This window comes from Hyperoodon ampullatus (genome assembly GCF_949752795.1).
Source record: "Hyperoodon ampullatus genome assembly, chromosome: 3".
In the NCBI taxonomy this organism is placed as follows: Eukaryota; Metazoa; Chordata; class Mammalia; order Artiodactyla; family Ziphiidae; genus Hyperoodon; species Hyperoodon ampullatus.
The window spans coordinates 42118491-42139724 of NC_136916.1; the positions used below are offsets into that span (position 1 = coordinate 42118491).

General features: G+C 41.2%; 1 protein-coding gene and 1 pseudogene across 2 annotated transcripts in view; one reads left to right on the forward strand and one right to left on the reverse strand.

The window, feature by feature from the left end:
- LOC307049501 (cytosolic carboxypeptidase 4-like) overlaps positions 1–20076 on the forward strand; it is a gene marked incomplete at both ends in the record, with an annotated part of 92970 nt that extends 72894 nt beyond the window's left edge. Inside the window, 2 exons of the mRNA XM_079699072.1 lie at positions 7940–8084; positions 19915–20076. Of these exons, the coding sequence (XP_079555198.1) occupies positions 7940–8084; positions 19915–20076 (307 nt within the window). The remainder of the gene's footprint in view (positions 1–7939; positions 8085–19914) is intronic.
- On the reverse strand, positions 4694–5681 carry LOC307050664 (calpain small subunit 1-like; annotated as a pseudogene). Its single transcript has 2 exons — positions 5192–5681; positions 4694–4975 (listed from the first exon to the last, which is right to left on the reverse strand). The product of its transcript is annotated as a calpain small subunit 1-like (transcript).
- Positions 20077–21234: the final 1158 nt, after the last annotated feature.

The following is a 21234-nucleotide window of genomic DNA, read 5'->3' on the forward strand; positions in this document are numbered from 1 at the left end:
GAATGTGTAATGTAATTCGTTTTTCATCTTCTAGCCATGAATACAACAGAGATGAATGGATAAGATTGCTACATTATAACATAGTTTGTTTTACACCAATTCACCGCATTGTGTTAACATATTTCCAATAATGTGATCTAACAACAGGATAGATATGTTATGTGTATCTCTATTCAACTGCAAATCCGAGTGCCTTTCCCTACCGTAGAATGCTTTAGATTATACAATGTATTTATTTCTCTCTTTTACCCATCACAGTCTTTGAGTTGATCTGCTTTTGAAGATTTTTTGGCTTCATCCCTGACTTTATGCTCTCTAATGTATTAATTTGGGAGAACTTTACCTCCTATTTCTTTGTCTCCAATATGTCATCAGGAACTTAGAAGTCTTATTTCTATTACATTCTTATATTTAGTACCATGTTCTAAAGGGGGTGCCAGGGTGCTTATTGTGGAGAGAACCATGAGCCATGGTACCTGAGTATATCTATGGGAGGGTGAAAGAAAAGAGTACTCAGAAAGAATGGGATATCCATTTCCTTCAAAAAGTGATAGCAACAGTGATCAGTTAAGGAGGTGGGCCAACTGCTTTGTGGGTCGGAGCATCATCACTTAGAAAGTGATCTCCAAACTATTTTGATAAGATATACTAATCCATGTACTTTTAATATAGAATTGTTCATAATTTAAAAAAATCAATTATACATGCCTTACTATACTAATATATTATGCATACTAGAAAACATGCAGAAAGTTTAGAATTTTTAGACATGGGGGAAAGATGAGAAAAATAATTTTCAATTTAAATCTTTAAATGTAAAATTGTTATATATTTTTTTTACTATTGGTAACTCAGGGCATCCTATACCCTTAAGGTTTACCATGAAAAATATAGTTGTAAATTGCCTTTTGGCTAATTTTGAAAAATTGTGGTTAACTTCTCCAATCTAATTAGATAACTTTTACACAAATAAGAATTCTTGAGAAAGAGCTAATATTAAGGTAGGAAGTAGGCCATGTCAGTTCTTTCATTTTCTCGGTCATTTGTATTTAAAATGTAATATTATTATCAATCTCTGAATTCCAAGCAGAATTTAGAAAATACTAATTATCTATATTGCAGGGTTTAGTTTAATTTAGATAATATAATCTGTAAATCCACTAGAGAAGTCTTCTGCAAGTTTAAATACCTTGCCAGAAGCTGAAATCTAAAGAATGAGAGAGATGGTGAGCTATTCTCATCCCTCCCTCAGGAAGCCTACTGTACAGCAGTCGATACTAAACTACCTGACATATGAAAACCATAGATATAAAATGTAATGTATTTTTCATATTCCAGCCCTGGAAAACAACAGAGAAGAATGGATAAGACTGCTATAGTGTAATCTAGCTTGTTTTATAATTATTCATCATCGTAGCTTGACTTGGACAGCATAGGGGCAGCGTTGTCCATCCCCATATTAAACCTTAGACAACTTTCTTTCTTCCTTATTAGATCATAATAAATTTAAAGAGAAATTCTAATATCTTCTCCCTGTGTTCAGTAGATCTGATCTTCTTGCCCCTCCCCTGGGGTACCTGCTCCCCCCCATCCCACCCCCACGCCCACCCACCTGGCAGATCCCTAAGCCGGAAAATCAAAAGGGATCCTCCAGAGGGAAGAACAGAAATGGGCAGGCTTATTTTTCCATGCCTCTTGTAAAAGTAAGCAAGGACTGTTTTAGTTCCTGCTTTATTTACTTCCCTGCGGTCTGCTTCTCCCTCTAATGTACACAGCCTCACACCTTTTTGAATTTTCTCCCAGCTCTGGTCTAAAGTAATTTTGGTGCTGAAGGGCAGAGGGAGGGAAGCTGCATGCTCAGCGTGGCCATGTAATACACAACAGCTGATCTCTTCTGACATTTATCTCTGCTCGTGAGAGGAGATGGAACAGCTCACTCATGAAGATGAATGTCATACAAGAGCTCTGCCATCATGCATCCTTCCCAGGGATCTCAGGAGAGAGATTTGGTGCTATACAGAATATTAGAAACTCTGTAGACACAGGGTAGCCTGGTGACTTGACTGCCCTGCCTTATTAGATCCTGTTAAGTGAAATGATGCTCCCATGTTAAACAGAGCCATCGTCATTATAAGTTTATCTAATTCACTGTCTATCTTGGCATTTGCTTCTTTCATGCACACACAGAAAAAAAAAGATAAAATTAAAAGATAAAATTTTAAAAAATGACTTCCCAGCATATTTTAACGTACAAATGGAAGGAGACTGAGTTCATAACCATGCATTTGTGTACTTCGCTCCTTGCTTCATTGAAAGCTTTATGATTTTAAAAGTGCAGACCCTTCCGAGGATAAATTGTTCAGAGAATGGAAAAGCAAAGGGGAGCCTTTTAGCTGTGGAATGGCTTATCTACCCATATCATCTTTGACCCAACATGCATCTAGGATCTGGCATATTTGAGAGCACACTTGATTTTCACCAGGCTTCTTCTCTGCCTAGAAGAGCAGATCAAGGAGAAAAAGTTTCTGGAGTGAAACTTCTACCACTCATTAATGATGTGACCTTGGGGCAAATTATTCCAGCCTCTCTCAACTTCAGATTCCTCATCAGTAAAAGGGGATAATAATGGTATCTACTTGATAAATCTGTGCTGAGCATGAAGTGAAATGAGATAAAGCACATGGAAATCTTACAAGAGTGTCTGGTGCATAGTGGATGTTCAGTGAGTGTTAGCAGTTATTAGTAATTAGTAGAAGCTTCTTAGTGGCATCAAATACCAGTGACATAAAGAATCATAGTGGTATGAATAATTTTCTCACTAGCTATCATCTGGATTATTTTACATTCCTTCTGTTATTTTAGACTTCAGGTTTATAGGTATCTCTGATTTATGAAAACCGAAACTTCCAATTCTTGCTTGCTGAAGTAAACCAAAAGACCTCTTGTCCTTTTATCCATTCTTATGAGACAGGTGATAAAATGAAAAATAATCTTGTTTTTGGGGTAAGCCCACACCTAGGGTTGAATCCTGTTTATTGTGCTTGTTGCGTGGAGTTCCTCAAGACACTTAACATCTCAATTTTCCCAGTCTGTAGAGTGTGCATAATAATACCTTGAAAGGATATAATTAGGATTAGAGATAAGATATGCCAAGTATTCTAATGATTACTTCTAGAGTCTTAGGTCCATTTATTCTACAGGCCTTAGTTGAATAGCTGCTAAGTCCAGGTACTGTGCCAAGCGTGAAGATATACAGACAAATAAGCATAATCCCTACCATAAAGCATGGGCAGTGAGGGAGAGGCACAATGTGATAAGAATTATGTAAAAGGGTGGATATTGGGGAAGACTTCCTGAAAGAGGAAACACTTGTGTTGAGTCTTGAAGGAGGAAGAAGAGTTGGCTAAATGAGGAAGAAGGAAAGCATTTCCATACAAAGGAAGAACATGGGAATCATTTGAAATATAAAGGATGAATGTTACTGCCTTGCAAATATCCCTCAGTATGTTCATATCATAATTGGGAAAACAAAAAGAACTTGATAGGATCTCACTTTATCATGGACAGATCTAATTGTACCAAGCCAAGTGTTTCACTTTGGAGATTTATGGAACACTTCACTTTGAAGAAGGTGATCTTGGGAAAGTTTAAAGGTTTCTGAAGAGGAAAACTTTGCTAGAGGTGGAGTCATCTCCAGGACTCTCCCACTACAATGTAGCCACCAGGAGACTCCAGTGGGGAAGCCTGACGTTTGCTTTAGTTTCACCTACAGCGTAGACCCTGGATTAGGGTAGCAAGTGAATCTCCTTTAGCTGAAACTCATCCTAAATGAGGTGATTTTCATTTTTCTTAAATTCCAGCCATCAGCAACCATCCTGAAGAGGGCTGGATTATTAGTGGGGAGCTTTTAGTCTTGCCCACGACAATCTTGCCCATGAAGCTACAGCAAGGGTGTGTGTACAACAGGTGTGTGTGTGTGTGTGTGTGTGTGTGTTTGTGTGTTTTGGGAGGGTGAGGAGGTAGATTTTATAGCCCAAACTACCAACTTTCCTTAAATCACTAGAACCTTGGTCCACAGAAGCTCAAAATCTAAAAATTATTCTATTTTATTTCTCTCTCTATTTCACTGTAGCTGTTTCCTGCCTGGAGTCCAGTTTTGGTTTGAATGGTGGAAAGAGCCTAGGGATGGGAATTTCATATACTTTTTTTTTTCTTTTTTCAGAGAGAGCAGCAACTAGGGTACATTTATTTCCTCCTGGGCCTGGCAGGCTGGGAGTAGAATACAGACAGAGGCACTGGGGCATGTGGCCTGTTATGGCCTGGAGTTTAGCTGCCTGGGTGGTAACTGAATGGGTGTGCCAGGGTGTGTAGGGACTGGAGTGATCCTCCCAGAACTGAGAGAAGGGCCCTTGGGGTATGCAAGTAACACCAACGTTGGGCTTGGCGCAGATGCAAGAGAGGGGTTATGGAGTAGATGTGAGATGGGTGTGCTGGGGCAGGGTGTGTTGAAGCATGTTGGGCCCTGGCTGTTGACTGAGAATCTGGGTGCCAAGGGCTAGGAGAACAGAAAGGCCTGTGGGTCCGCAGGAGCCATGAAGATGTGACTGCAAACAGGATCAAACCTGGGGGAGACCGAAGAGTCCAAGGTGACTCCTACAGCGAGGCGATGAGGGGGCAGGTCTGGGACTCCCATTCAGGAATACATGGTCAGCTGTAGCCACTCCTGGGTGTTCACCTGGATTTGTCCAGTGCCATCTTTGTCAAGAGATTTGAAGGCACGGAACATGGCATCCGGTCTGACCAGGCAGCTGACGAAGTTGTCAAAATCCATGTTCCCTCCCTCATCTGAGTAGTGTCGGATGATCATGTTGTAGAGATGCTCATTCAGGTGGAATCCTGCTGCCTCAAAGGCCCCTGGGAGTTCACTGCTGCCAATGGTCCCTGAACGGTCAATGTCAAATTGTTTGTATATGGCCTGCCACTTTTTTTTTTTTTTGCGGTACGCGGGCCTCTCACTGCTGTGGCCTCTCCCGCTGCAGAGCACAGGCTCCGGACGCGCAGGCTCAGCGGCCATGGCTCACGGGCCCAGCCGTTCTGCCGCATGTGGGATCCTCCCGGACCGGGGCATGAACCCGTGTCCCCTGCATCGGCAGGCGGACTCTCAACCACTGCACCCTCGGGGAAGCCCGGCCTGCCACTTTTTGATGTTGTTCCACAAGTACGTGAATTCCTCGAAGCCCAGCTTGCCGGTCGTGTCACCACCATGCTGTGACATGTGTCAATGCCAATACCATCAGTCTTCAGATCAGGATGTCGGGTCACGACTTTGTTGAGAACGTTCATGAGTTCTGTGGCACTGACCTCCATGTCCTCTCCAGCCAGCTGGGCAAAGACCTCCGGAACTGCCGTGCCTTCTCACTCTCATTGGCCTCGATGTTGGAGTAATGGGTGCGAGGGGGTGGGGGCTCTGGGTTGTACTGCGCAGCCGCCTCGCTAACGGCGCTAATGACCCCGCCCAGTATGCGCATGCAGTTCCACGCAGTTCCGCAGCCGCCGCTTCCTTCTCTTCTCCCGCCGCCGCCACCTCGGGCCCACTGACCAGGCCTCCGAGCACATTCCCTAAGGCCCCCGCCTCCCCCGCCGCCTCTTCCACCCTTCCAGACCGAGTTAACCAGGAACATGGCTGTGACTCAAGATTCTGCCTCGCTCGCGCGTCGGCCGGTCAGCTAGTCTCCATATTCTTATTTTTACTCTCTCTCTTGTTCTCTGTGGTGGCTGGTGGGGTAGCATAGAATTTGCTTAGGATGAATGTGCCTGTGATGTGACTTCAGTGTACTTAGTACAGTGGGAAACCTAGAACTAAGCAAGGCTCATGTCAGATGAGACCACCCCCACTGGCCTCGGGGGTATCTTATTAATCTTGAGGAAAGATGCAGGCTCTGTCTCCACTGCATGTAGGTGAAAAACTTGGGGATGGCAAGGCACTAGATGTATGTTTCCACCTGCTTTTACCTTCACGAATATATATGGTGTGTGTGTTTTCACACTCATGCATGTGAAGCTCAATTCCACATTCTGATTGGTTGTCAAAATGTTGACCATTTGACCAAAATGTTGACTGGCTCATTTCACTTAGAAGAGAGGTGTAATTGACTAGGTTCAGCTAGGTGTAAACTGAATGTGTGCTTGCAGTGGAGCCTTGAAATCAGAATGAATAAAGGTAGAGCATATGTGGTTTGCATGCTTTCTGAGTTACCATCTGCTGCTTTACATACTTGCTAATAATCAGAGCCTTAGCTCCGGAGAAACTATAGAACTTTGGGGAAATCTGGAGAAAATAGACTGAATTAGGTAGCAAGATCCAGATGGCACCATGGGTAAAGATGCCTTTTGGGGGACTTCCCTGGTGATCCAGTGGTTAAGACTCTGCTTCCACTGAAGCGGGTGCAGGTTCAGTCCCTGGTCAGGGAACTAATACCCTGCATGCAGAGCAGTGCGGTCAAGGAAAAACCAAAAAAAAATTGCCTTTTTGAAGTTTCTAGTCCTGTAGTCGCAAAGGATATGGGTCCTATTAATAGGATGCTGAAAAGCTGGTTCATCGTTGGGGATTTCCTTCTTTCCCTAGGATGACCAAGGATCCAGGGTGCCATATTGGCAGAAGCTGATGCAAGAGAAATGTATAGCCTGATAGGTCATAGTCCATGGAACGACCAATTTCTCTTACTCCCATTCTTAGTTTTATGAATATTGAAAAAACCCACAAAACCAGGCAGTAGATTTTCTATTTTGTCCTTTCTTGCTCACTTGATCTTTTTGCTTTGGTGGCAGGTGTCATGACGGTAGCAAAAAAGGCAGAAAAGAATAATCCATATTTTTTATATTTGCAAGAACACACAGAATAATTATCTGCTTTTTCTTCCCTCTCCCCACCCTTTCCCCCAATGAAACCCCAAAGCACAATGGACAAGAAAGCCAACGTTGTAAATGTTCAAAGGTGGAATTACATCTTTTGGTGTCCTGGTGTATTTTGCATTATAATGCAGCCTTGACGATAACATTTCTCAGGAAAGCCTGCACAGCTGTCTCAGTATTAAGAGGCAAGGGGAGCGTAACTGGCAGCGTATGGGGAAAATATTGCTTGGAATGTACTTCTGGGTGCAAATTACTTTGATACTGTTCTCTGAAGTATCAACATTGGTGCTTCATCTTTGACAAAGGAAAATGTGGATTGTCAGGCTGTAAGAAGCTGAACGACATTTGGGGTGACAAATGTATTCCTTTGGGAAGAAAGTCTTGTGTAGTGGAAAGAACAAAGGCCTTGCAGGCAGATCTGGGTTTGAGTCCTGTATTGGCCACTTATTAGCCTTTTGACCTTTGACAAATGGATTTTTCTAAGCTTTTGTTCTTTCATCCACACAATGGGTTGTTACAGTGATAACAAGATGACATACATTGTGTTGAGTTGGAACTCTGTATAGGGTAGTGATTGCTAAGAAACCGTCTGGCAGGCAGAAAGGAAAGGAGGAGCTGGACTCTGTGTTATCTGGAGAGAGGCAGGGGTTGAGGCACCCAGATTTGGGTAATAAAATATATGTCTCTCATAAAATCCCAGGAAGAACAGAATTATTCACATTTTCCTCTGTTTTCTAGTTCAGTGACTCTATAGCCTTCATTTTCAGACACAGCAAGGAAAGGCCTATGGCATAGATGCCACAATTAGGAGACAGATGGATTAGCCTAGATGTTGGTGATTTGGGCTCATGACCTGACAGTAAGCTCACTTCTCTATTTCTCCGTTTTCTAAATTTTGCTCACCAGGTGTTTCAAGTGAAGGACGTTTTGCTAGTATATAACACCAAAGGTTTATGGCATCTCGAACCCTAAATGACTGTTTTCCCCACCTTTCCCTCATTCTCGTCTCTTCTCCTTTCTCTTGTAGAAATCATTTTCGCCAGAGCACAGCCATCACAGGGGCAGAGTCTGGGAAGTGCTATTACACCCTCACCTTTGCCGTCACCTTCCCGCATGCCGAGGATGTCTGCTACCTGGCCTACCACTATCCCTTCACCTGCACCACCCTCATGGTAACTTCCTCTCTACAGCCTTATGGAGGCCCAACTGAAGGGGCTCTTGGAGGTTTTCCTGGAAAGATTCAGGAGACCCTGTCATCCTGGTGGGGACTTCAGCCTTCCAAGGGATCCAGTGTTTGTTGTCACTAACTTGGTGGCTTTCTATTTGTCCCTTTTCCTTCCTTGGACAGAGTTCGAGGCTGAGGTCATGACCAGTGACGTTCTGGAGGCCCCAGTGGCATATAGTGCTCTTCATCTGTAGGTTGAGTGTGGGAGGTGGAGGGCAGGGGGACATTTCTTAGGGGCTCTATCTTTAAAAAGCCCTCAAATTAAGCAAGGATAAATGAGATTGGAATGAGATCATTCCGTTGAAATGGGGTAAAACCATGCAGGTCAGCTGAGATGCAGATTTAAAGGACATAGACACATTGAGAGGAGTGAAGCAGAGGCTGAGGAGGTGAAGCTTGGAAAAACTCCCTGAGTTCACCTGACAGCTGCTTCCCCATTTCCAGTGGTTCCCACGGCCACGGGCTGGAGGCTGTTAGCAGGATCCAGGGCAGACAAGAAGGGTGGAACAATAAAGTATTGAATCACTGCAAATGAGGGTCACAATCTTTTTATGAGAGGAGGGTAGTGTCAACCTGTCCAAACTCAAAGTCAGCATTCCGATGTCCTATCAGACCCTGCACAGGGCTCATTTGACCAACCTGAGCAAACTGCTTAAACCATGCAGTTTCCTGTCATTTGAGAAAGTTGGCAAACCATCCCTTTTCCCCTAGCTATTTCATGAATATCCTGAGGATTAATGAGCTAAAGTATCTCTTATAAAATACTTTTACTCTCTGCATTAATGCAAAATGTTATTAGCATATTTATAATAATATGTGTATAAGCAAACAGATATATCACTTAGCCTGAAGGATGAGCATTTTCATTGCAAGTCTGTGATAGGAGTTGGAAAAGACGATAACCAAGAACATCTTTCCCCTCAGAAGGAATGTTCAAATATAAATACAATTTTTTCTGCATTGAGAAGGCGTACCTTAAACCACTTGGCTAACTGCTTCATAAAAGGATATCTGCCCTTCTCTCCATAGGTTGGTTTGTCTAAAGAGAGATTCTTTTTATTTTATTCTTTTTTTTTTTACTATTTCCCAGACTGCAAAAGATATACAACTAGTATTATTTGCGTACTGCACTTAGAGATCTCAAGAACTTAATCCAAGAAATGTGCATCACAACCTTTGCTGTAACAAGGCATGTTTGTTTTAAAACATGCTCAGTGCCTTTAGGGACTTACAACAGGCAAGATTCATGATCCCCTTCAACAGCTGTTCTTACTGTCTCGCCTGTGAAACCCTGCACATGAAAAGTCTATTGGGGAAGAGGATTCCTTTTTGAATGCGTGTTTGCCTTTTCCGTCCGGGGGAATGATCCATGGTTCCAAGACACTATTCTTTACCCTTGTTAGAATATCTTTGACCTCCTGGAGAGTCTCGGTGGCAATTAGTATAAAAGTTTAGAATACAAAGGGGCTTGGGGAATTGTCTAATTCACCTTTATCATTTATAGATGGAAAAACTGAAGCCTAGAAATCTCACATTTAGCTAGTGGCCAAGCAGGGAACAGAGTACTGGCCTTTGACATCTATTCCTGTCTGAATAGAAAGTCTGAAACTCCTTCAGCCGGCCTTGACTGCATCTGGCTTCTTACTTTGAATTTCAGACTTTGAATCAGCTTGTAGGCACTTAGCAAGGACCCATCAAAGCATCTTGGAATAAAAATGGGATCATGTTTGGGGAACAACACTCTTCTCACCTGAACCACATCCATAGCACCCAGAGTTATAGACAAAAATCTTGGGTTGATGACTTGAACTCAACCATTCGAGGTTATATAGTCACACAACCTGATGATTATATGCACCTATAAAAGTGGGCTGCCATTGCTGTAACTACTGTATGTCATAGCTTTTGTCTTTGGGACCACTCAGTACTCTTGTCAGACTAAAGCACAAGGTCTAAAGTTTACAATCAACAAATAGTTTAGGAGCCACTGAGGTCAAGTTGGGGATAATTTCATATTGAGGGGGGACAAAAATTCAAGAAAAGAAGACCCCACCATCACTTGATCTCAGTGAGAGGAAGAGAGAGGTCTTGTTCATTGATGCTTATTGGCTTGTTACTTTGCCTACTGACTGAACCTCTTCCCCCTAGGAAGAGGAGAGTTAATGAGAAAGAGAGACAGGAAAAGGGTAGCTTTTCATTTCTTCTAAATGAGTAGAACAGAATAAGAAAGACGATTTGTTCCTTGAAGTAAAAAATGTATATACTCAATTTTAGGTTTTACATTTCCAGTAATGCATGGGCTTTGTCTTCTCCAGGTTTAAGACAATAATTGACTCTGTGACTTCTCTTTAAAAACTCTTCCTCCCATCATGAACAAAATAAGTACATTCTGTAATGCACAGTGGCCATTTTTATTTTTGGACATGTCCTAAGGAGAAACAGTTTTCTTCCAACAGATCAGTGATAAATGTGAATGATACCCCAAGGGCAGAATTAACTGGATGTTACTTGGGGGTTATGCTGAGGGGTGGAAAATATATTTCTGTGTGGAATTCACAATTGTGTAAATTTTTATAGCAGAGGACATGTATTTTGGAGGTTTTTCAACATGAATATAATCTTGCAACCTTAAAAGTTTTATTATTCTCTTGTAATAAGGGAATTAGTATTTGGATCTTTCAAATTGCTATCTTCCAGATGCTTGCCAGGAACTCTGTTGGATAATTGTCCAAATTATAGTATTAAAATAAAGCTGAAAGAAAGAAATACAATATTATTGTAATTATGAAGCAAGCAAAAGGAGTTCTATTTAATCATCCATCTCAAGGTATCAGTAATTGCAGTGATTGTTAAAGTGTTGTTAGCAATACTTGTTAAAGTATTTGGATTATGTTCTGGATTGCCCCTAGGTAGCCAGGAGTATTGGTTGAAAATGGCGCCCCAAGAGAGTTTCTGATGGACATTTTAGAGAGTAAGAAAATGGGACCTCACTGAGAACTTATAACTACATGAGTTGGCAAGAGATAAGAAAAGTGATCAGAAGTAGGATCCATGTGTTGGGAGAGCTTAAGGCTTTTGGAGGGTAGAGTAGGGTTTTCACCAGACGCATATACCCACTGTGGTAGATGCTACCAGCATGATCTTTAGAGATAAAATGGAGTGTACTGTGGGGAGAGTAAGGGAGGGGAGGGGGAGAGAGGGAGAGAAAAAGAAAGAATTGAGAATTAGAATGCCATATTCACAATCTCTTCTAAAGGGCTCACGTTTAAAATGTGTCCAGTAGGAAATATCGACTTACATGTGGTAGATCAAAGATGCAATGAGCAAGTCATAAATCAGTGTTGTCACTTAATCAATAGACAGACACCTATCTTTGTATGGGCAAAAGGAAAGGACAGGCACCAGTAAAGGGTCCTGATGTTGAGGAGTTGAACACAAAGAGCCATTCTGGAGGAGCTGAGGTGTGTGTGGATGGATGGTGAAGTCACTGACCACAGGAACCCCTGAATTCCAGGGTTTTGAGCACAATGTAAGAACAAGTTTTGGAGTCAGACAGGCCTGGATTTGGGTCTGAGCTCTGTATTGTCTTGCAGTGTAGTCATGGACAAGCTATTTAACTTCTTTCAGCCTCAGTTTTCACATCTGTAAAATTGGAACCATTGAAGTGGTTATTCTACGGGTTATCAAGATTACATGACTTGATACATAGCAAGTGTTAGCCAAGTGCCTACAACTAGTAAACAATATTAGGTGGTGACCCTTAGAATGTTTATTCTTTTTTTAATTAATTTATTTTTATTAATTAATTTATTCTTTTGGCTGCATTGGGTCTTTGTTGCTGCACACGGGCTTTCTCTAGTTGCGGCGAGTGGGGGTTACTCTTCATTGTGGTGCATGGGCTTCTCACTGCGGTAGCTCCTCTTGTTGCAGAGCACGGGCTCTAGGTGTGCGGGCTTCAGTAGTTGTGGCTCGCGGGCTCTAGAGAGCAGGCTCAGTAGTTGTAGTGCACAGGCTTAGTTGCTCTGCGACATGTGGGATCTTCGTGGACCAGGGATCAAACCCATGTCCCCTGCACTGGCAGGTGTATTATTAACCACTGCACAACCAGCGAAGTCCCTATTATTCTCTCTTTTATGATGATGTGTGATTATTTTCTCTGTTGGACAGATTGGAAGATACCCATTCACAATACATAATAAAATTAAAATTATGTAAAAAAAAAATCCCAATAAAGGACCCCAAAAAATAAATACAAAATCTACTGATGGTTTTCTTAGGGTGGTTGATTATAATTATTTTTTCTTTGCTCTCTTTTCCAAATCATCAGCAATATAACTTGGTTTATTTTTAGTGGAAAAAGGGTATTAAAGTCACTAATCAGCAAATCTGTGAATACACATCTAGAGACTAATCACTTCTCTCAGTCTCAAAGTCAATCTATGTAACTTAGGGAGAATGGTATTGGCAGACTGGGGCAGTTTGAGAAAGCTCATTAGAACCTGCTTACAGGATGTTCTCTTGCTTTTTATTTAACTTAAAGGTGTCATTTGTTCTCTTGTGATGAGAAGCCTTCGATTCTCTGATGAGTGTGTTTAAGTGACAGTGGAGAACTAGGCAGTACGCAAATAAAATAGGCCATCTCCTTAGGGGTGAGCTTTCTTCTGAATTAGTGGGGACAGGGAGTGTAGCAGTTTAGGGGATAACAATGAGAAACAAAACGATTTTTGAGTGTATAGTGCTTCTTACTTTATCAGTAGCCACCAGCAGGGTAACCTGCTGAGGTCAAGTGAAGCCTTTTATGGAAGTTTTAAGGGAGTAGCTGATAAAGCAGAGGGGGCAGAAGACTCCTGCCGAGAGGCACCCGTGAGGCTGCGGGCTGAGCTATCAGCCGGATGTCTTTCATGGGTGGGTAGGATTTTGTTTTAAGACAGCCTGTCTGGGGGTTTCCATAATTGCCTTGAACTCATTCCCATTTTTATAAAGAAACCCACCCCTGTGGCTTCGCAGGGCTGTTATTACGGTTGGTTGTTGGCACACACATTCAGAAGCCCTGCTTCTCTCATCAGTGATCCCAACAATATCCAATTAGACACGGCCTTGCTGGACCTGAGATGGGGGCGTTCACCTAAAAATCATCTTCAGGAGAACACTACAAAGCCATTTTCGCAAAAGGCAAACCAACGGAAGTTTATAATTGGTTTACTTCTGGAAGTTGTCTTGTGTGGCTGGAGCTAGAATAATGCACTAAGCACAGAGGTGTTATGTATTTGGTGGCAGGTGGAATGGTCAAAGGGACAGAGATTTCATTGAGGGGCACAGGGAGATGGCTGCATAAGCAATTACAGTAAAATGGGCTTAAGCTAAAAGATATTAGGCATTTGTTGAATTGTAATATTTATAGTAATCATGAAAAGTGTCATAATAAGAAATTAATAAAGAGCTCGTAGGAGAAGAAAAGTTTCAAACTTTGCTTCCTCCAGCATTGCCCGTTAACGTGACAGTGTTTTAAAGCAGTGGTCCCCAACCTTTTTGGCGCCAGGGACCAGTTTCGTGGAAAACAATTTTTCAATGGGCTGGGGGCGTGGGAATGGTTTCGGGATGATTCAAGCACATTACATTTATTGTGCACTTTATTTCTATTATTATTACATTGTAATATATAATGAAATAATTATACAGCTCACCACAATGCTGACAGGAGGCGGAGCTCAGGCTGTAATGCAAGCGATGGGGAGCTGTTTTAATACAGATGAAGCTTCGCTGGCTCGCCCTGCCGCTCACCTCCTGCTGTGTGGCCCGGTTCCTACCAGGCCACAGACCGGTAGCGGTCCATGGCCCTGGGGTTGGGGACCCTTGTTTTAAAGGATAATGTACGTGGGCAAAAGATGGTTTTTCTTTCTTTTTTTTTTTTTACTTTTTTCTTTTGTATCTAATTGTGTTGGATGACTTCTACAGACAAAACTGCTTCCAAGCCTCCTCCCCTTATCTGATTTATAGAATGTAGATTTTATTTTTTTTCAAGATTTGGCAAGAAGAGCTACGGCCTGTTTGTAACTTCTGTGACATCACAGAATGATGGCCAGTACTTTTCTGGAGAAGCGTCTCTATCTCTCCCCCATCTTCCCCACATCTTGTAGCCATAATAAAATGTGAAACAACTAGCTTTGATGGCAAGAACAAAACAAACAAAACAAAGCAAAACCCCTCAATTCAGCAGACAGTGTTTCCCAAAGCGTATTCTGCAACACTCCACGATCGATCCTGAGATCTTTAGAGAAAGAGGGTTGAAGAGTCACATAAATTCTTGAAACACTGTTTGCTCGTTTTTCTTCTAAGAGTTCAAAATGTGTATTGGCATGTTAAAGAATCTGAACAATTCTGCAGCCATGAAAATGTTTTCATTTTCTTTAATTCACCATATTCCAGGTGCCTTGGCTATGAATCTCCACCCCTCTATACCTCAGCACTTAATAACATCCTGAAGATTACATTTTGGGAAATGCTTCAGGAAAGGGTATTGATTTCCTAGTTTGGGGGCCTGGAATCTTGATAGTAATTGTGAGGCAGAGTCTACTCAGTTCAGATTTCAATAATTAATATTGGGAGCAACTTTCACCCAGAAATGTATGAAAGTGATTAAAATAATTTGTTTACGATCACAGAGTATCATTTAAATCCAGGGTGACCTTGACTCTTTATGAGGGTGCTGGAATTTCCTTTTACCAGCGTGGCTGAGACGGGCCGACTTTCTGAAGGGATCATTTTCATTCTTGTCCTGTGCCTTCTCTCCTGGGATGCCAGATGGACACTTCTTCTATTAGCGCTTTCATTACACTGATTTAATATTTATTTTCTTTTTAATATATGAATTTCTTTCATGAGCTTCTTTTAGGAGGATGTTTTTCTATTCCTTAATGGTTTTATTTTTCCTGTTTTTAAAACCATTTTAAGTCTAATTTCATTCAATTATTGTCAGAAAATGTGGCTTGTATAATATCTGCTTTTTCAAAAAATTTTAGTGAATATTTTTTATAGTCCTGCATATGATTAATTTTTGTTATAGTTCTCTGAATGTTTGAGAAAAAATAAAGGATGCTCTCTGTAAAGACAGCTTGACATATATCTATAAAAAACAATATTGTTCCAATACTCTATATCATTTTTTTTGCAATTGGTTTATTCAAGACTGAGGTACTGTTTTAAAGCCTCCCACTCTTAGTACAATTATTTCCCTTTCTGCCATTTTTGTGCTGTACATTTCAATTCTGTGTTATTTGATTCTTAAGATTTATGAGCTTTTTATGTTCATTGTGAATTGTGCCCTTTATCAAAATAAGATTTTTAAATCCCATTTAATGCACTTGGTCTTGACTATGACTTTGTCATAGATCACTCTTGCCAGGCCTGCTTTAATTTATGTTTGCTTAACCATTTAGTTTCAATATTTCTCTTTTAAAATATTTTAGTGGAGGCAAACAGAACAAGAAGATAATTCAGGAGTGTTTTTCATACACATCATGGGTCTTTCTTTAATTCTCTTTGAAAGTTCCTTTTATATACAATAGGCAGTGGGATTTTAAAAAAACTAATCTGAAAGTTTTTGTCATTTAATAAGGCTGTTTAACCTATTTATACTCAAGACAATTTTTGGTGTTACTTCTGTCATTTTGGTTTTGTGCTATTTTCCATGCTTCACTGCTTTTCTTTCTTTTTTCTTTCCCCCTTCCCCCATCCCTCCCTTCTTTCCTTCCTTCCTTCTTTCCTTCTTTCTTTCCTTCCTTCCCTTTCTCTCTCTCTTTCTTTCTTTCTCTTTTATGCAACATGGAGTGACCATATTTTCTTTGATTTTTTTTTTCTACAGTGTTTATAATTCTACTAGTGTTTCCCTTGTAGTTCTTAAAAAAAATTTGAACCTACATTTCCTCATCAAAAGTAACAGCTAATATTGAGTGTTTCCTGTATGACAGCACTTCACATACACAATAAACTGCTAAATTATAGCAATCATTGAATAACATAGGTAATGCCATTTTATATACATTTTAAAGATGAGAAAACTGAGTTACAGAGAGGTTAAGTACAGAGTTTCCACGACTCTTCTAGAATCCACAACCAAACTTTGAACCCAGGCAGTCTGATTCCAGAGCCTGCCCACTTAGTCATCTTGCTATTCTGCTTTTCCATTTTCAAGAATTAAATAATATTATGTTCATGTAAGTTGAAAAGTTAGTATTTTGTTTTACTTTATTCCTTACTTACACATTTCTTTTTACTTTCATTTTAGAACCAGATGATGAGATTAACATTTGATAATATGTGTTTTCTCCCTCAAAAATTATTTTTTATATTTGTATTATGTGGTAGCTGTGTTTTCCAATAGTCATTTAGACAAAACTTGTTTAACTGAACTGTCCCTTGATACCATTCTTTAGTTTGATTTGGGGCAGCTGAAATTTGTCTTCAAGTTATTATTGTCAACAAAGATAAGATGATATGTTTTCCGAGCTCTTGCCTAACTGAGCATGTATGAGCAGAAATTCATGAGCAAAACCTTGGCTGGTTATAGGTTTACTTGATTATAATCCTCTGTACTTTCAAACTCTAAGCAGGGCCTTTGTGTTTGTGTGTATACCATTAGTTAGCCTCCTTGTCTCCTCAGGGGTGTGAGACTACCACCTGATCTCCAGTGCTGTTGCATCACAGCAATGTGTGGCATTCATTAGCACTTGACAAACAACCAGAAGACTGAAGTACAAAGGTTTGGTCAGATAAATGGGCCTTTGCTGAATCTCATCTTGAACCTGGGGTAGCCATGATCCTTCTAATTCCTTTTCTTAATATTGTGTCAAATGCTGGCTCCAAGAAATACCACCAGAACAACCTGTTTCTAACATAGACCTAAGTGTATTGTGTACCTTGGTGTTTTAGATAGAATAGTGCCCACCGCCCACCCCAAGATGTTCATATTCTAATCCCTGGAACCTGTGAGGATGTTACTTTATGTGGCACAAAGGACTTTGCAGATGTGATTAAGTTAAGCCTCTTGAGATGGGGAGATTATGTTGAGCTATTAGACTGGGTCCAATGTAATCACAAGGGTCCTTAGCCATGAACGAGTGAGACAAAAGAGTCAGAGTCAGAGAAGGAGATTTGACCACGGAAGCCAGGGTAGGAATGATGTGATTGCTGGCTTTGAATGTGGAGGCAGACACCATGGGATAAGGAAAGCAGCTGACCTCCAGAAGCTGGAAAAAGCAAGAAAATGAATTACCTTATAGAGCCTCCAGAAGGAGCACAGTCCTGCCAAGAACTTGGAATTTTGCACAGTAAAACCCATTTTGGACTTCGGACCTCTGGAACTGTAATACGATAAACTCGTGTTGTCTTCATCCACCAGATTTGTGGTAATTTGTTACAGAAGTGATAGGAAACTAATCTATTTGATAAGGGAGAATGTGATAGAGTCTTGATAGGGTCTCAAAGGGGGAAGGGCAAAGCTGGAGTATTTGTTAAGACTTTAAAGTTTTGTTAAGGTCAGGTATTTTAATGTAGGGGCTTGATTAGCATTGGGTAAAGATCATGATATAATGGTTAAAGATTGGTGGACACTGTAAGGCAAGAATCTTGAGGAGAGGGGTTCAGAGGGTCTTGGATCAATTCATTGATACTTTCTATTGAAGAGTTGATGAGATGTTCCTGAAAAATAATAAATTTATGAAAAATAGATTTATTTGTAATTTCTATTTTCCTGGGCAAGAGTTTCCTAGGACATTAAACTTATGTTGATGCAGACAGGGAATAATAAATTCATATTAATCTAGGAAACAGGCTGTGTGGAGGCAGATGATTTGGGGTCTCAGTGTAAGGAGGATATGATTCAGGGTCAAATTTTCAGGTATCCCTGAAGCTGTAGGAGAGGCCACAGAATCATCTGGTAATCTTTTCTTTCCTTGGAACTTTTTCGTTTTCCTTGTAAGTCGAATATTTCAATAGCATACAAGTAGATTTTAGTCTATTCCTACCCAGATGCTAAGATTTTTACTTAACTTAGGAAATTCTTTCTCTTATTTCCCAGTGTATTGGTTTTCTATTGCTGCGGTAAGAAATTATCACAAATTTGGTAGCTTAAACAATTAAAAAAATTAACTTACAGCTCTTTTGGTGAGAAGTTCAACATGGATAAAAATCACTGGGCAAAAATCAAGGTATTGGGGCTGTGTTCCTTCTGGAGGATGGTGGAGGAGAATCTATTTCCTTGCCTTTTCCAGCTTTTAGAGGACACCACATTCCTCAACTTTTTACCCTTTTACCCCCCAGCATGGCAGGCTGAGTCCTTTGCATGTAGTTCTGGTCCTTTGTGGCTGGGGAATGTTCTCTGCTTTTAAGTACTTTTGATTAGATTGGCGCCAACTGGTTAATGCAGGATAGTCCCCCCACCTCAGATAGACCTCAGTCTTAAACGTATCTGTGAAGTCCCTTTTGCCATGTAAGGTAACATATTGACAGGGTCTGAAGATTAGGGCATGGACATCTTTGGGGGAGCCATTTATTCTGCCTAGCACCTCTGTAGTACATCTTTTTCACATGTAAACACTTCTACCTTTTGAAGGCATTACTCCATTTTTCATAAAATATATTATGAATCTTTTATAAATATTTTCATAGGAGTCATGTTTGTTTCATTTGTCTAGCAGACATGTTATTTGTTAAATAACAAGGTGGGCAGTTTTTCCTCGGCCCTCTTAATACCTATTTGAATATGTTACTACCTATTTGATCTTTAGCTGGAAGGACGATTGTGTGCACTGGCGTTCTTGTGTTAGAGAAGGACCGCTTCCCTTTCACTGGTTACTGAAGTCACCGAGTCCCTGTTGTTAGGGTATGCAGTGTGGTTGGGAGGCAATCTCTTAACACCTTTATGACTAATTCCACTGTTTGGGTTATGGAAAGTATCTTCAGAGGTCTTAAAGATTGTTGACCAAGAACCGTATTTTCAGTGGCTACCCCATTTTGGTATCTTTCTGCATTTTAAATGAGTGTTTAAATGGGAAGGTAGGGTAGGGAAAATCAGTTGCTACCAGTTAGTGGTTCTCTTTGCTTAGCATTCTCCCTGGATCAATTGCTTTCTATTTTCCTTCAATATGCTCCCAGCTCTCCTTATATTGCTTGATTCTAAAGTAATCTGCACTGCTGAAGCTCTGTCTCATGTTCCCGAGTGTCCTGCGTGTACTCTGTCTTCATGGTAACAGCATTCTTTACATGCAACTGTCATGGGAAGAATGTTGTCTGCCCCTGTTCTTTTGCTTTCAGTGCAACTTGAAAACAGATATTCTACTGTGCAGACATAGGCAGGCATGATGCTTCCTGTTCAGCCTCACTGAACTTCTTCTGGGGAGTAGGAAGAGCACCCTTTTAAATCACTTAATGCCCACGGTCAGGCAGATTAGGTTAACAAAAATACTTCTAGGGGCTTCCCTGGTGGCGCAGTGGTTGAGAGTCCGCCTGCCGATGCAGGGGACACAGGTTCATACCCCGGTCCGAGAAGATCCCACATGCCACGGAGCGGCTGGGCCCGTGAGTCATGGCCGCTGAGCCTGCGCGTCCGGAGCCTGTGCTCCACAGCGGGAGAGGCCACAACAATAAGAGGCCCACGTACGGCAAAAACAAACAAACTTCTAAACTATAAGGAGTTAAATGAATATAAGCTTTGTTGCTGGTTTCACCTATTGTTATTATCAAAAATCTTAATATGCACTTCTGTTTCATCTCTGCTCCAGACTCACCTTGACGTTCTGGAAAAAAGCATGAACCGCAAGCAGGTCTACTTCCGTCAGGAGGTTCTCTGCCAGACACTAGGAGGGAATTCATGTCTATTGGTGACCATCACTGCCATGCCCAAATCTAACAGCACTGACCACCTGGAGCAGCTCCGTGAGTAAACGGCAGACCCTCTTCTTTGAAGATTTGGTGGTGAGGGTGGGGGTCCTCAGAGTCTTGGAAGCACTCTGTCCCTTGGAGATCAGAAGCTCCATAAAGCGTTGGGGACTGGTCTACCTTTATAGAAACCCAACTCTTCTTGATATGACAAAAGGGTAAATATTCATGTTGCTCTGTTATCAAAGGGAGAAAACAATAAATTGCAAATTGTCAGAAAGATGAAATGACTTGTTGGAATTGAGAGCAGTTTACAAGTGACAGTCACTTCTGCTAAAACAGAACGAGGACTGGAAAATGAATCACATTTTGCAACTTCTAATCCAGGGACTTTTCTCACCATGCTCACTCCCGTTATACTACACTCACGGTCAGTCAAGGTTAGGAAAGGAAGGAAGTTGAGGGTTGGAGGACTGGCTGAAGAATTCCCTTGATGACCTGGATTACAGTTTGGATCAGAAGAGCTGACAGTGTGGAGGAGGCTCTAGCCAAGAACTGTAAAACCAAACCAAAACACACAGGCACACACACACACACAGACACACTCTCACAGACACACAAATGCCCATTTAATATTAGAGTCCTGAGCACAAATGTGATTTGCTTGTAACCAACCAGCTTTTTCTTTTTTTAAAACATCTTTATTGGAGTAAAATTACTTTACAATGTTGTGTTAGTTTCTGCTGTATAACAAAGTGAATCAGCTATATGTATACATATATCCCCATATCCCCTCCCTCTTGCGTCTCCCTCCCACACTCCCTATCCCACCCCTCTAGGTGGTCATAAAGCACCGAGCTGCTCTCCCTGTGCTATGCAGCTGCTTCCCACTAGCTGTCTGTTTTACATTTCATAGTGTATATATGACAGTGCTACTCTCTCACTTCGTCCCAGCTTACCCTTCCCCCTCCCTGTGTCCTCAAGTCCATTCTCTACGTCTGTGTCTTTATTCCTGTCCTGCCCCTAGGTTCATCAGAACCAGGTGTTTTTTTTTGTTTGTTTGTTTTATTGCAGATATATGTGTTAGCATACGGTACTTGTTTTTCTCTTTCTGGCTTACTTCACTCTGTATGACAGACTCTCAGTCCATCCACCTCACTACAGATAGTTCAATTTTGTTTCTTTTTATGGATGAGTAATATTCCATTGTATATATGTACCAC